General features: G+C 33.3%; 1 protein-coding gene across 3 annotated transcripts in view; it reads right to left on the bottom strand.

Moving 5' to 3' along the window:
* The window catches only part of Bre1 (E3 ubiquitin-protein ligase Bre1), a 73193-nt gene that overhangs the window by 21599 nt on the left and 34548 nt on the right, over positions 1–17046 (bottom strand). For all 3 annotated transcript variants that reach the window (XM_075364246.1, XM_075364248.1, XM_075364247.1), the window contains exons 8-12: positions 11230–11403; positions 9736–9993; positions 7027–7218; positions 6125–6354; positions 1236–1389 (exon numbers count right to left, since the gene is read on the bottom strand). In XM_075364246.1, the coding sequence (XP_075220361.1) occupies positions 1236–1389; positions 6125–6354; positions 7027–7218; positions 9736–9993; positions 11230–11403 (1008 nt within the window). The remainder of the gene's footprint in view (positions 1–1235; positions 1390–6124; positions 6355–7026; positions 7219–9735; positions 9994–11229; positions 11404–17046) is intronic.

Raw genomic sequence — 17046 nt, 5'->3', positions numbered from 1 at the left:
CTACTACGTGATTCATTGCTAGTGTGTATTTGACCCATTTTATACTCTGTGACCTAGTGTTTACCTTTTGTATTTGATAAAGTGTTTCTCAATATCATATCAAGCTCCTTTTTAATTTCCTTTGCATTAAGCTTTTCAGAAAAAAATATTCAATCACTGCACAAATTTCCATTTTCCAAAAAACACCCTAATTCTCTACTTCAACAGACTGTAAATACTAAACTATAGTGATGCAGTGACTTGGAACTCTTAAGTAAACTAATGAAAAATGGAATCATGCAACACTGTTCAGAAATTAAGCTTACCAATGCCATCTCTGTGTGAGGCCCAGAATTTTTCACCCTACCCTTGTGCACATATATATACATGTGTGTGTGTGTGTGTGTGTGTGTGTATATATATATATACATGTATTTGAACAGTCAGCCAATAATTTATTCACATCTGACATCACTATGTATAGTCAAGCAACCAATCAGAAAAAAATTTAATCTACTATCCAATTTGGTGAACACAGAGAATCAAGCACTGGTTAGTTGAATTTTACTACCACCATTTCTGGTTTAGCATATCTCAACTACAGAACATAGAAGGAAGGATCAGAGACCAAGAAAGAATATACTTCATGAAGCTTGTACTCTAGTTGCATAAAAATGTTTCTTAAGTTCAATCAAATAAAAAACATGCACAGCTTTCACATATAAGGACCATGAGCATCCAACTGTTTACAATTAGCAGATATCTAAAAAATATCCACTAGAAATTTTCTCTCCTGTACTGCCTTGCTATTATTGTTATCAGGTTGGCTATTTGATTTCCACAATTACAGTGGGAAGGTCTCCATTGCAATACTGCAACTTTCTCCAACTTAGTGTAAAAATAAGGCTCAACCAATTCAGCCATTTTGTACAAAACAGGACTTTCAAAAAAAAATATGTAGGTTAATAAAGATTCTGAATACTTGTAAAGATAAATTAATAAAATGGATTAATACCCAAACAGTATCAAACTGCAACTTCATTTACCTTTTTACACGCTAAACTTCTAATACTGCTTTTGTTGAGAATGACTGAAATTAAATAATGCCAAATGGATTAAGCAACATGAGTCACAATATTCCAACAAATATCTTCCCACTCAATTTATGAGAATAAAATGGCCAGCATTAGAAGATCAAGAAATTAATTGCTCAATGGTTTTAAAATTAATTTAAAAAAATTTAGTTTTACACTTACTTGTATTTTCTTTAGCTGTTGTCTCATATCTTCTAATTCAGCACGTATCTTCTTTTCAGAAGCCATCAACTGAACTTTATCTCTTTGCTCCTTACTTACGCCTTTGTACATATCAAGTAACAACTTTAATTCCTTTTGATCATTCAGAGCCTTTCTAACAGAATCAATATGTAAGCCAATGAATAAATAAATATAAATCATAAAAAAAAATAAATAATTTCATCCTATCCACTCCTGTGTTTTAGAGATTATGTAAATAATAAGTTACCTACCAAACAAGAGTAATAAGAGAGGAAAACTGACTATCATTAGCCAAGAGGAACGTTTCCATTCTTATAACACCTTAAACCTTAATTTTTAATTTATATATAAATTAATTTATTAAATATTAAACTTGTTCATTATATAAAAATCTTCTGTATTTTATCATTATCTGACCTGAATTAATGTGATAATTGACATTTTATGTTTACTTAAATTTATAAATACAATACTTTCAACATTTTCCTAGCCTAATATTATTAATGGTTAATTATACATGGCAATTTATTTAAGTAGACAAAGTTAAAAGAAAATTCACATTTATTATGTTGGCTATCTTGCTCAATAACTTGTTAAGTTTTACATTCAATTCAGATTAGATACAGAAGGTTTTTAATATGTTAACAGTCAACACTTGTTATATTTCTCCAGAACCATTAGGTATCCAGCTAGCTAACACTGTGCTTTGATTTTGCGCTGCATAGGTTGCAGGGAAACAACTTTCATACAAATTAATTGTCTCATATTTATAATATTATATTCTTAATTCTATGGATTAGCATTGAATGACTTTCGTAAGTTTAAAAAAGATAAGAAAATAAATCGTAGTTTACTTCATTCAGGGATAGAATTTGTACTTATATGAATATCCCATTGTTATACAAGTATTTTTACTTGTGTAATTTTTCTTAAATTTTCTATTTTACTTAAGCGGGATGTAAAATAAAACTTGGCATTCACTTTGTTAATATTAATTTTTCATTTTACTAAATAAAGAATCACAAAACGTTTTGTAAACAACAGTTAGAATTTGGTAACTGAGATTTACTATTAAACAGCGAGATACTATTAAAAGTTCATTAGCACACGTGTCTGTTAAACTATTAATTTCTTACTAATAAAAATAATACACAAAAGTACCAATAAAATACTCCAAAAAATATTACAAATAATTAATGTTTTATCTTTAGAGTAAAAATATAAAATAACACACACTATGGTGTTTTAATTCAAAAAATCATTTTAATTTAATAAAAAAAAAGAAAAACAATAACTCATGACTTAAAAATCTAAGTAGAAAGATGGTTTTGTTGAACATACAGTACATTAAGTTGTCCATTCTTTTTCCTTTGTTTAAAGCAATTTTAACTCTTCTGATATTTTATCATAAGTCATGCATATTTTTCTTATTTTCTGGTTTCAGCTACATCTTTCCATAGTTTCTCCAGTTTGTGTTTTATTACATTTCAAGGTCTGTGAATTGAAATCTCTGCTTTCAGACGGACTTCATGCAGGCTTTAATTTTAACAAGTAATCATCCAGAGCCTTTTGAAAGTGTTAACAGCCATATTTCATGTTATATACAAAGTAGGGATTTACAAAAAAAAAGAAAAGTTGAGTGTCTGTTGCCACTTTTCATTACCAATGTATGCTTTTTTTATACGAGTGTTACATAACAAGCTAGCTGGTCAGCCAAATCAATGTCCCTTTACCATACCAGCCGGAGATGGTATTACAATACAATCTTCAGCTTTACCACATCAATATTTTTTTATATTTTATCCACCTGTATTATTAACCTAAACCATGGAAGATCCACTAAACCTTTTGTCTTTACATTTTGCAGCACACCACAATGATTTTTATTAGCCATATATATATCATCAATTTTATGTTTCTTTGAAATTACTTGTTCAGGAATATTTCTGTGATATTTATCTAAACATTCCCACTATATATATGCCATGCAATAAAAGATCATCTGCTAAGGAGGAAACTTATCAAAATTATCAGTAATTATAGTTTTTCCTTTCCCTAAGAACTTTTCACAGAATTCTGTGACAACATAATGACAAAGATCCTTTTAACCAGGATCTTGTTAATCCTGTATTTTGTTGTTATCCTTCATAAATTATTGAGTTTTAAATATAACCATTAGGATTATACGTTTTGAAAACTTTTGTGCCATACTTATAGCTCTTCTTGGGAACAACTGTTTAATTTTTAGACAGACTCAGAAGGATTGTCACTTCGACAACAATAATTTCCCCTGCTAGCAACATAGTTTGAAGATGTTGATTTAGTTTATTAACTAATTTTTTAACTTTATAAAGTTTGTAATTTTACACTGATCACCACACTTTTTTATTTTCAAAGTCCAAATTCTTGAAATTAATACAAATTTATTTTATGAAAATGTTTCAGTTACTACTGAATTTTTAAATCTTTCTACTTTATTCCAATAGTAGGGAATTTAACTCAACATCCACAGTAAAATACCAAAATGGTACATTTCTTATCCTGTAATATCTACCACTTTAAAAATCCTATGTTTAACAATGAATTGCTCAGAATTTTGGTTGGTTTTCGAACCACTAAGTTTAACCATCAACAAAAGTTAAAATAAAATTATATAGAACCAAATTTGTTGTATCAATACTAATAACCTTGTCTGCCAGTAAATTTTAACTGTCTTCTATTTTTACCCGTAACAGAAATGATCCATGCAGTACTTACAGTAATAGAAAAGGATGTGACAGTTGTTATCATGTAAACTGTCACTATCTTCCTATGAAGAAAAGTCAAACTCTGTTCTTCATATCCACAATCAGAAAATCCCACTGATACATCACTTAAAAAAATTTGTTAAGACAATTCAAAGCCTGAATTCAATGCCAATGAATTCAAAGCCAATTCAAAGGACTGAAGATAATTAAGTAATAAAATGGTGCCTTACAGTATACAAATTCTGTTTACTTAATACTTCTTTTGGTAACCAATTTATTGTTGATGATACTGATTAAGAAAGATTTAAAAGATGTTACATATCAGTAATATATATTAACTTTCAAGTTATAAGTTATGAAAGATAATAGTAATTTGAAGTACATCACTACAATCAGCTTTTTGACTCTACAAACAATCTGAGTTTAATATTAAATTTTTTAAAAAAATATGTAATTTCTAAAATTTCTGCTCTGCAATGTTGTGAAAGATAAACTAGCAGATGATGCTTTAACTTCATTACAAATAAAAATAAAACAAATATCTTACCATTTGCAGTAATCTCGAATTTATAATCCATACTGACTAAATGAGAGCTGATAATACAAAAGGAGTATCCTGAAGCAACAGTTTTCTATTCTTAGCCAAGCTTGGTCAAGTGGCAATGCTGCCTATATGAGGACAAGTCAAAAATTATCTACACACAAAGGTAGAGATTCAACTTGTACATCATTTTTCTAGTCACATCCCTTGTCAATGCACTTGGTGCAATGGTCCACAATCCAGGTGATGATAACACCAAGGCATTTTTTGCCCACAAATAAAAAAAAAAAATGGTACACAAGCTTGCATATTCCTTCCAAGAAGGTTTTTGGTTGATTGCTAAGCCACTTTTGCACGGCTTCCTATCCTATTTTGCACAGATTTTCTTATGTGGAAAATTGACGACCTCGCAAAGCAACCTTGAGTGGCTCAAACAGATGAAAGTTGGAGGAAGCAAGATCTGGGCTGTAGGGGGGTGTCCCAGTAACTCAAAATTCAACACAACACTTTCTTTGACAATAGACTTTATCAAAGTCGAGCTCATCATGGATGAATTTATAAGCAGAATTATAACTGATGTTCAGAAAAGACATTACCTCATCGATGGTAACTCTCCTATTAACCAGAACAATCTCTTACTTTCTTGCTGAATTGTGTTGTCCTTGGTGGAGACTGACAGGTGTCCTGCTCTGCTCCCTCTTAGCGCATCACGCATGTCCAGCCACTCTTAAACATCCCAATCCATGAACCAAGCACTTTTACATGATAAAGCACTATCTCCATATTATAATAAAAGTCTATGATGAATTTCACACCCTCTGACCAAAATCACATCACTGATCACTGTTCTTCATTTCTCATTGATGCAAACTGCTAGCGGAGCATACATGTTTACACTGTAATAGCTGGAAGACAAATGACGTGATCAGGATAAAATTTTGCACACATGATTGTAGTAGTACCAACTCTAAGCACATATGCTCAGAAGGAAGTATGACAATCTTGAAGGTGTGTTACGATAAAAGTGTAGATAATTTTTAAATTGACCTAATTTTTGACCTCAAATAAACCTGTCCAAGAACTGGATCGCCTATCGACAGTTTGCACAAAAGACCCAACTACTGGCTAGAATGCCTATTGAGTAAAGCTGCTGCACATAATCCTCTGATTATTTAAAACTGCCAACCTTTGAAGGAAGAATAGTAATTTGTCTTTCATATACAAAAGCTCTTTGAATCCCAGTCATTATTCATATGCTCTATACATCACAAAATTCATTAATTAGCTACAATCAATTACAAAAAAGAAGTAAATGAACTATATTTAATGCAACAAGTCAAAATGGCAGTAGAATTCAAAGCCCTTAATTGAACTGGTTAAGCTGATGATTTGACTATCTATTCTAACACTTTCTTTCTGGAGATTTTGTACAACTTTCAGTTGCCTATGATTAGCTCCGTTTTTAATTATAAAATACATTTATTTAGTAAGTCAATAATATCACATAAAATCAAAGAAGAAATATATTATTTAATTATTGCACAGAAAGAAAAGAAATTCATCCTTATAAACAAACTTACTTCAACTGTGCTTTAAGATCTCTAACTAATTCTGATTCAGGTGCTTTAGCATCTTTACTACGATGTTGGTCTCTATGCGGTTCCTTTTTAACCTCTCCTCTTTTACCAGCTCCTGCAGCAGCAGTAGCATTAGCATTAGTGCCAGCTGCTCCCTCTCCTTTCTCTTTTTTTATTGTTGGTGGAGTTAACTGTTTATCCTTATCTAATTCACCATTCCCTGGTTCCTCATTCTAAAAAATAAAGTATATTGATATTTAAGAAATCTTAATTGAACAAAATTTAGTTAAGTAAATAAATAAACGCAAAATTAATCAAATTAACTAAATTAATTAAATACAAAAACAAACTTGAACATCATTGCCTGTTAACCTAAAATCCTGACAATAATCAACACCTTTTTAAAATTCCAAAATTTTGGCAAACTTACGAGAAAGCAACTGCATGAATATATAACATTAAAGAGAATGTGATGAATTATACACTAACAAAAAAAATGTAGTAGACACATTGGACTATCACCAGACGACAAGAAAATCTGTAAAATAAATCAAAAATCTTCAAATATGACTTCTTCTGCCAATTACCTTATCTTACACTGACAATTTCTATATCAAATATAGATATATCATGGCTTGTTAACACTCTTTTTTTACTTTCTACTTGTTTTTAATCATGTCTAAATAGCTGACATCATATAGTCTCAAACAAGGATAGCCAAGTACAAACTTGTTGGTAAATAAATCAGCTCATTTACTGCCTAGGAGGACCTGATCACCTCAATGTGTATTGTAATACACATTGAAGTAAGATGCATTTAATGCATTAAACAAAATATAAAAAAATTAATATTAAATTTAGTCAACCTAATCAACATAATGTGATCAAAATATTCATCATAATACCTCAGGTTCCTCATCAGTAGGCTCTCTTTTGATATTTATATTTCCTGGCTCTTCTTTACATTTGTCTAATATCATACCACTTGACTGGATAGATTCTTCTTCTTTGCTTGATTCACAAGATGAACCTTCTTGTTTTTCCTGAACAGGCTGCTGACCAAGTCTAGCAGTCAAATCTTCTATTTCTTTTTTTAACTAAATAACAAACATAATATAATAATTTAAAACAAATAAAATACCAATAAACGACATGAGCAAGATGACAGCTAACTTAAATAAAAAAATCATTGTTGTATAAAGATCACATAGGCTATTTCCTTACAGGTTCTTTTTTTTCCATGTATACCCTACCAACATTTCAGCTTTTTATTTATGCAACTATATTATTTCACATGGGATTAAACATCTTGTTCAATGTATATATCTATGACCAAGTACAACAAAGTGAAAGTGATGTAACTGAATAAAATACATATTAAGTAAAGTAGGATGGAAGACTGTAAAACTTGTGAGCTATCTTTACCATTTTTTTGCTTAAAAAAAGAATAAGTTAGAAACATGTTCAGTGTGTAAAAATTTAAATCATTTAGCAAAAAAAAAATTTCATTAGAGTAGGAAAATGTTAATTTATTAAAACAATATGTTGTTTTAAATATGAATAGAATTGATGATGTAATTTATTACCACAAATACAGAACTAAGAAAAGTACTCCAGGCCACCTTCCATGTACAGAAATCTTTATATACTTGTGAATTCATAAAAAGGTATAAGATAAAATGTTATGTATACATTACTTATACATTGCTTTTTTGAGAAAAATGAATTACGGGAGTTGCATTTTTAATTGAGCCACAAAGATACCTCCTGTAGAGTATAAAGCTCTAATTCCTAAATTATCATGTTAAATGTTTGTGATATATATTATCACGGACATAATTTAAAATAAAAATTTCTGTTTAAATAAGATGAATTTTCAGTTTACAATTAGATTTAACATCTGGTCTATGTAAAAGCATTATAACTTTCCTACTTTCAATCACCTTTTGTTTTCATACTGATTTATACATGTTTCTGTTTAATCAAGGAGAAAGGAAATGTTTGATTCTTGCTTAGATGAACAATAATACTGTGTATTCAAAATTAAAGCCTTATTTATGTATGAAAAAACTTATGTCCTTTCTGATATTGTTCAATTTTTTTTCTTTCACTATTAAAAAAAGAGTTTTGCTTAAACAAAAATCTGATGTAGACACCATATGACTTCCTTGTACACCTATTAAATTACATATACACATTTTTTTTAAATGAAAAGTATATAAAATGTTATTTCATTAATAACTAAGAAAAGAAAAGTTAAAAAATAGAGATGAAGTCTGATTCGAACTGATGTGCCTTCCTCTTATAAGATCCAAATATTTTATTAATTAGTTTTATTTGGCTATAACTATGGAATCAATGGAAATAAGTACCACTTATGATATATTGTTAAAAAGCTCTCAATGAAGGCTTATTACTGCAGTTAAGAAAAAGTCCAAAATCCAAATTCTTTAGATTTTGGGCTCTTTTGGATACTTTTGGTCCAATCAATTGTAATCAAAAGGGGAAGTACACAACTAGATGTTACAACAGTCCTAAATCCAAAGTATCAAAATATCTTTTTTGAGTTATGCGAGATATGTACATATGTCTCATGCCGAAACTAGTCAAAATGGATGGATATTTCTGTTGAAATCTGAAAACCAAAATTTTTCATGATTACAGTACTTCCTTTACTTCATAAAGGAGAATTTTGGTTCTTGCTTACACAAATAATAATCCTGAGTAACCCTTAATTCTGTAAGTTATAACTTACAGAAGTAAGTTATACCATTGCTTGCAGCTTCATTATGAATTTGAATTTATTTAAACAATTATTTTATTTAAATAAGAGAATTTCATTAAAAAACTATTTTTTTCTTTATTTGCAAAAAGAGAGTTTTAATCCATATTAGACAATATTATCGATTGTCTTATATCATTTATGGATGTGAGTTGAATTTTAATTATGAGCTCATTCATGTAAAGGCAAGAAAAGAGCTTTGCTAAAGGCTTTTATGATAATTTTGTTGCTTTTAAATTTTTATTAAAAACTCTTTTTAATTCTAAACCAGAAACGTTTGGTGTTTTTATATATTACAATGTATGTAAAAATATATGAACTTAATTTAAAATGTCCAAAAATAATTTTTTAAATATGAAGAGATTTCTTTACTACTCACTCAAGTTACATGGAAATTAAAAAAAAAAAAACATTTTTTCTAGTTCTCTCGTTCTAATTGGATTGTACTATAATGCATTTTTATTGCATCTGGTGAAACCAGACACCATGAATATATATAATATTTCATTGCCATGAATATGAATACCAGACACCATGCATATGTATGATGATATTTCATTGCCATGAATATGAAGATTCATCCCATGAAAATGAATAGTCTCTCTCTTTCTATCACTAGAAACTTTTTGTAGTTCATTTTTTAACCAATGCAAAATCTATGTTTTAACCATTAAAAATATGATTGCCAAGAGAAGTATTGAATGATGTATAAAAACTACATCAGTCATTCTGATCTTTAAACATATATAATCATACATCTATTGTTATGAAATTTTAAAGTAGTTTATTTTTACATAAAATATTCAAGACAAAGATTATTAATAATACACACCTTAGGTATTTCTGCATTAGCATCTTTATATTTTCTTTTGTACCGGTGAACTTCTCCTTTAAGTTGTTGATTGTGATTTTGTAAAGATGTTATAAGATGTCTCATTTCTCTGTTAATTGGTCCTGTTTGTTCATTAGCAGCTAAATTTTGTTCAAATTCAATACGCAACATTTCATATTCTTTTCTTAATTGAGCCAGAAGATCTTCCAACTGTATAACTTCAGTTCTTAATTTCTTTTGTGCCATTAATTCTTCACTCTTAAATTATAAAATTTGAAATTCTGTAATTAGATTTATACTCTCATATAATATTTAAAAAAAACCTACTTCTAATAGTGCAACATTACTATTTTTTCAATTTAACTCTCTCACAACAATAATCTTGTTAAAACATTTTTAATGAAATATAAAATAGCCAATATTGAAATAAAGAATGATAGCTAAAATTTACAAAAACTAACAATCAATGTACATATAACTGAAATTTACATGTACAAAAATCTACTTTATACATGGGTAGTACCCAAAAAAAAACTTCAAAAAGCATTTAAAAGAAATGGTGTGGTACATTCTTTTGGATGTGCTTATAAAGAGCAAAATAATGGCTGCCAAAAATAGTGGCTATAATTATTTCTTTTTGAGGGGAAAAGTGCAATAGTTATTTATTTATTTTTTTTTAAAGAAATAACTGACTACTGCTAGCACAGGGAATTTAACCCACTGGGTTGGTCTAGTTGTGAAAACGTCTTCCCAAATCAGCTGATATGGAAGTCAAAACAGTTCCAGCGCTCAAGTCAGTTATTTTTACACGGATTTGAATAATAGATCATGGACCCCGGTGTTCTCTGGTGGTTGGGTTTCAATTAACCACACATCTCAGGAATGGTCGAACTGAGACTGTACAAGACTACACTTCACTTACATTCATACATATCATTCTCATTCATCCTCTTAAGTATTATCTGAAAGTTAATTACTAGAGGCTAAACAGGAAAAAAGAAAGCACAGGGAATTCAGTTTTGTCTAACATTTTATGTACTTTATAACTGTATCCATCAAGAGGAGTTTTATAACTCCTATGAGTATTTTGACAACTGTATAGCCTTAAAATTCTTACCATAAAACACTAATTTTTTGTATTCTAAACTGACATCCTCCATTTTTAAATAAAAAATTAGGGTAATTAATATTTTTTTCTGCTATAACAGAATTTTTTTTAAAAGGCATTTTCCGTTTTATTGTAAAAAAAAAGAAAAAATATAATCTTGTGCCATATTATATTTAATACAATTTTTTTTAAAAAGTTCCACAACAAAATAAACATTAATATAAAACTGTAAAAGAAAGTTTACATTGAATATAGAATATGAAAAAAAATTTAATCACAATTTTATTGTAATTTCTTCAACTAAAAACTGAACACAACAAAATCCGGTTATTCTGGAAAAAAGTACACTTGCAAACCTTTAACCATTCACATACCGATTTACATACCTCCATCATTTCAATTTGACGAAGATGAGCATTCTTTGAAGTTTGGAGTTGCAATCTAGCTTCATCTAACTGTGTTTTTAATTGCATTGATTCATTATATAATACAGAGAATTGGGATTGTAAACATTTATATTCTGTTGTTTCTACAATAACACTTTCAGGTAACTGACGAATCTGAAAAATAAATTATTTATTTTACTATTAAATTATATATTATAATTAATAATAATAATTATAATAATAAATAATAAAATATTAATACATAAATATTGTATTATTATAATAATAATAATAATAATAATAATATAATTACAGTTATAATAATATATTATATTTACATTATTAATAAATTTTTAGCCCTGAGGTAGATATTCCCCACGTCTGGAACACAACATCTACGTTCCACGTCCAGGGCGGCAACAGCTGTACTCAAGTACATTACATATAGCTGGCTAATGGGGTTCCGAGTGTTTCTCGGATATGCTTTTTTCGGTCGATTTACAATTACAGGACTGGACTTTACGGCCACCTGCAGATACGACATTATTAACGATTATGGAATTGGATTAATACCTCCTTTAGAGCTGGCGATGTGGCGGCCACGGTCAAAGTTATTTGCAGGTGTAACTGAGACCTTTCGTCGTCCACATGCCCCCCTGCGATGGCAAGCATGTAGTTAAGGTGCCCATGATCGGAGCATGGGAGCCCTGAAAGCTTCGGTGTGTAGGGGCCTGGAGTCAGTGCAGAGACTGCGCATCCGCTCTCTGCCAGGACATATGCCGGTTCCACCGGAGTACCGGAACAGACCTCCAGGGTTGTTAGCCCTGGAGTGGGGGTGTACCCCGGCGGCTAGCCTTACTACAGAAGGGATTATTTGTTCATGGAAACTGAACAATTAAACGTGGCAGAGTGTTCACGCAAACACCTCATTTAGAACCGGCTGTTTCGCCTGAGGCGAAACGCCGAAAGAGTACGGAGATTAAGAGGATTGAGATTGAGGCTAGAAAAAGCTTGCAGAAAGTTTTTTTTAAGAGCAGCATCCCAAAACCTAAGTATTTGGTTATCACGAAGGAAGAAGGTAATTTCTCGAAGGTGAGTCCTTTCCTCATCGCTCGGGAAATAAACAAATGTGCTGGAGGCCCTGTTAAAGAAATAAGAAAAACTTTCACGGGACTTCATGTAGAGACTGTTAATGATATACAGTCTCAGAAGATTCTAGGACTAAAGAATATTGGAGAGCTAGCGCTGTACGTGTTGATCCCCACAGCACGCTCAACGCCTCAAGGGTTGTTGTGGTCTGTCGGGATCTTCTTAACTGTACGGAGCAGGAAATTGTAGAAGAATTAGCGCCGCAAGGAGTATTAGAATGTCGGGGGTTGAACATGAGAAGGAATGGCGAAGTCCTTCTTTCTGCATCCCATGTTCTTACATTTAACCGGCCTACTTTACTGGAGAAGATAAGAGCGGGCATACATCGGTTGGATGTGCGGGCATTTGTCCCGCAGCCAATGCGATGTTTTAAATGCCAACGTTTTGGACACACCGCTGTTAGGTGTGAGAGGCCGCAAATATGCGTGTGCGGTGATGCAGTTCATGAAGGAGAGCCGTGTAAGGAGCCTCCTACCTGTATAAACTGCAGAGGACAGCATTCCTGTAGATCCAGGAACTGTCCTGTTTACAAAGACGAAGTGGCTGTGCAGGAAGTAAAAACCCTGCAAAAAGTCAGCTACTTTGAAGCAAAAAAGATCGTAAACACCCGCAGACCTAGAGCAACAACATATGCTCAGGCTGCGGCTGCTGTTCCTGCTCCTGCTCCAGTTGCTGTTGATGAGAGTGTAATCATCAACAAACTCGCACCTACCTTGGCTGGCTTAATTGAGAGGATAATCGAAAACAAAATGAAGCCTCTCAGCACTAAAGAACATGTTAAGCCAAGAAGAATAATTGTACAGCCTCCTGAAGACACATCTGCAAAACAAAAAGTCGCTCCAGCACAGAAGAAATCGGACACTAAACCTGATATCCAAGTCAGTCTTAGCGAGATTTTAGTTGAAGATAAGAAAGTGACAGCTACAGAGTCTGTTATGGAGGCTCCCAAGCCTCCTGTAACTGAAGTGGCCTCTAAGCCTCAGGCCACAAAAAATTTCACAGGGGGGACGAGTGTCCCCCCTTCCACGGGCGGTGACCGGTGCGCCCCCCGTGTCGGGGAGCGGCCAGGTTGCCGCCTCTCAATCGGCGCCGATCCATGTCCGTCGTCGTCGGCGGCTTCGGTGGTCTCCGATTCGGAGACCGGAAGCTACACCGGCGACGATGTTCTCCGCAAACATGATGCCGTTCGCAATATGGAGAAGAGAAAAAAAGGATGGCCGAAAGGAAAACCAAGGTCATAATTTAATTAAAAATTAGCGAGTCGATTGTACAATGGAACATCAATGGATGTTTTTCAAACATCCATGAGCTCCAACGCTTGGTGCATGATGTAGACCCGATTTGTATATGTCTGCAAGAAACACATTTCCGCCGAAATGAAAATTTTAAATTAAAAGGTTTCGATATATTTCGGCGAGATCAACCCCCAAATGTAAGAGTTAGAGGTGGAGTAGCTATATTAACATCGACTAGAGCTACCACCGAAACGGTTGTTCTAAACACCAACCTACAAGCGGTCGCCGTTGAAGCGATGAAGAATGAAGCGACTGCTTAAGATCACTGTGTGCAGCATATACTTACCGAATTACGATTGGAATAAGGATGACATAGAAAGACTAATTTCCAAGCTTCCCCCACCTGTTTTACTGGTGGGTGACTTTAACGGTCATAATTTTATCTGGGGATCGGATCGAGTAGATCCCCTTGGAAGAGAACTGGAAGGGTACCTGATGAATTCAGAATTTATTATTTTAAACAACGGATCAGGAACCTTTTTCAATGCCAGAGATGGATCGACGTCCTGTATAGATCTTGCACTTATAGGTGGATCGATAGCACCGAGGTACAGCTTCCATGTCATAGACGATCTGCATGGAAGCGATCATTTCCCGGTGCAAATTGTAACTGATGTTACAAGAAAAACATATCCAATCTCTAAAAGATGGTTATTTGATAAGGCAGACTGGACGAGCTTCACAGCTAGAACGATACTCCCAGAAACAACTGGAGTTATCGGAGACGATGTCGACGCCATAACAAATGCAATAATTCAGTCGGCATCGAGATATATTCCCAAAACATCTGGGAAACTTACAAAGAAACCCGTTCCATGGTGGAACGATGAAATAAGTGAAGCTATAAAAAGAAAGAAAAGGGCGTATAACGCCTTTAAGAAGCGTCCTAGTATAGAAAATCTTGTTGCCTTTAAGAAATACAGGGCGTATGCAAAACGTCTTATGATAGATTCGAAAAAACGATCCTGGCAGCAATACGTGTCATCCATCGACAAAACTACTACTGCATCAGATGTTTGGAGGAAAGTGAAGGCGATTTGTGGGCGTAATGATTTTGCTCCCATAACTAGCCTTCAAGATGAAGATGAAATAAAAGATACGCCATATGAAATTGCAGAGCTGTTATCCAATCACTTCGAAAAGGCCAGCAAAACTGCCAACTACGAGGAAGGTTTTCGAACAAAAAAAGAACTCGAAGGTCTACTAAATTTTAGAACTGAGTATAATTACTCATATAATGTACCATTTAAAATGGAAGAATTCGCGAAAGCGTTGGAAAAATCAGGTAACACAGCTGCTGGTCCGTATGAAATCCACTATAATATGATCAGGCAGCTGAATACCACTGCAAAGCGTAGATTATTAGAACTTTATAATAAAACATGGCGGGATGGAACGTACCCGCAGCAGTGGAAAAAAGCTCATGTTGTTCCAGTACCAAAGAAAAATAAAAATTTAACAGACCCCAATAGCTACCGTCCTATTTCTCTGACGTGTGCTATGGGGAAAATATTGGAAAAAATGATTAATAATCGACTCGTCTGGGTTTTGGAAAAAGAAAACCTGATATCACCGTATCAAGCAGGTTTTTGGCAATACCATTCTACCACTGATCAAATGATCAGCTTAGAGGACATTATATATAACAGCTTTATTAAAAGGAAACATTGTGTCGGAGTCTTCTTTGATCTTCAGAAGGCTTTTGATATGACCTGGCGTCATGGTATAATGCTCCAGATACATGAATGGGGCATTCGTGGCAATCTGCCTATACTGCTCAGCAACTACATGAATGACCGTACTTTCCAAGTACGCGTCAACAATGAATATTCATGTGAAAGAATCTTGGAAAATGGCATACCGCAAGGTTCGCCGTTGAGCGGTACCTTGTTTACCATTGCCATTAATAAATTGATATTAGCCATTCCAGTAGAAATCAGCAAAAGTGTCTATGTTGATGATCTGGCAATCGTATATGCCAGCAACAAGACTGCTATGGTGAGGTACAAATTGCAACGAGCGATCAATGCTCTAAATGAAGTTGCAAGGAATACAGGATTCCAATTCTCACCAGAAAAAACGTGCTGTGTACACTTTTGTAGGAAGAGAATTCCTCATCAAAGTCCTGCTTTGACAATTGACGATAATCCAATACAATATAAAGACAGCGTAAGGTATTTAGGACTAGTATTGGATAAATCCCTTACATGGGGATTACATATACAGGACTTGAGTGATAGATGCAAAAGAGCCCTAAACATTATAAAATGTTTATCGAACTTAAATTGGGGCTCAGAAAAAGAGACATTATTGAGATTGTATAAAGCATTGGTTCAATCTAAACTAGACTACAGATGTATCGTATATTCATTCGCTAGAAAGTCGCACTTAAGAAAGTTAGACGTAGTTCATAATAGCGGAATAAGATACGCAACAGGTGCTTTCCGCACAAGTCCGGCGGCTAGTCTGATGTCTGAAGCCGGAATTATGCCACTACATTATAGAAGAGAGATCCTCTTGTTAAGATATGCAGCAAATGTATGGGCTTTCCCTGCTCATATAAATAATAAATTGTTTACGAATCATCCCATGGCTGCATTATACGAACATCGTGCTACCTATTCCAGACCAGCCGGAATTAGGTACCACGAATTAAGAAATAAATATGAAATTGCCATTCCAGATACATTGGCAATTTCTACTAGAGAAATACCGCCATGGCTCTTGCCAGCGGTTAATACAAGTTTGGATCTCTCTCAAGGAGAAATAAAAAAGAAACCAGCAGTGATCATCCAGCAGGAATTTTTGGCAACCGTCAGTAGTTACGAAGAACATATTAGAATTTATACTGACTGTTCTAAAACCGAACATGGTGTTGGATGCTCGATATATGTAAATGAAGAAGCCCACTTTTGGAGACTGCCAGATGTGGCCAGTGTCTACACGGCAGAACTCACTGCAATTCAGCAAGCTCTTCGCTACACTGAACACTATTGTGAAGAGAGAGTGCTAATATGTTCAGATTCATTAAGTGCACTCGTCGCAATTCGGAACAAGAACATTAAGGATGTCCTAATTGCAAACATCCTGTCCATTTTATACGTACTAAAACAGCGAGGACAGTGATGCGTATTTGTATGGACTCCGGGGCATGCTGGTATTACAGGTAATGAAATCGCAGACGAAGCTGCCAGAATGGCAACAGTCTGCGATGTTTTGGATGCATTTCCTGTAAGAGTGGCAGATGTTAAAAACCGTCTAACAAACATAGTAAAAAACAAGTGGAATGCTGAATGGAGGAGATTAAATACAAAATTAAACACAGTAAAATCTTCTCCTTATAAATGGAAAAGCGACTATAAGTTGACTCGCC

Source organism: Lycorma delicatula, chromosome 4 (assembly GCF_047948215.1).
Source record: "Lycorma delicatula isolate Av1 chromosome 4, ASM4794821v1, whole genome shotgun sequence".
Taxonomy (NCBI): Eukaryota; Metazoa; Arthropoda; class Insecta; order Hemiptera; family Fulgoridae; genus Lycorma; species Lycorma delicatula.
The sequence above is the reverse complement of the archived record's forward strand: the minus strand, read 5'-3'. Positions and strand labels throughout refer to the sequence as shown.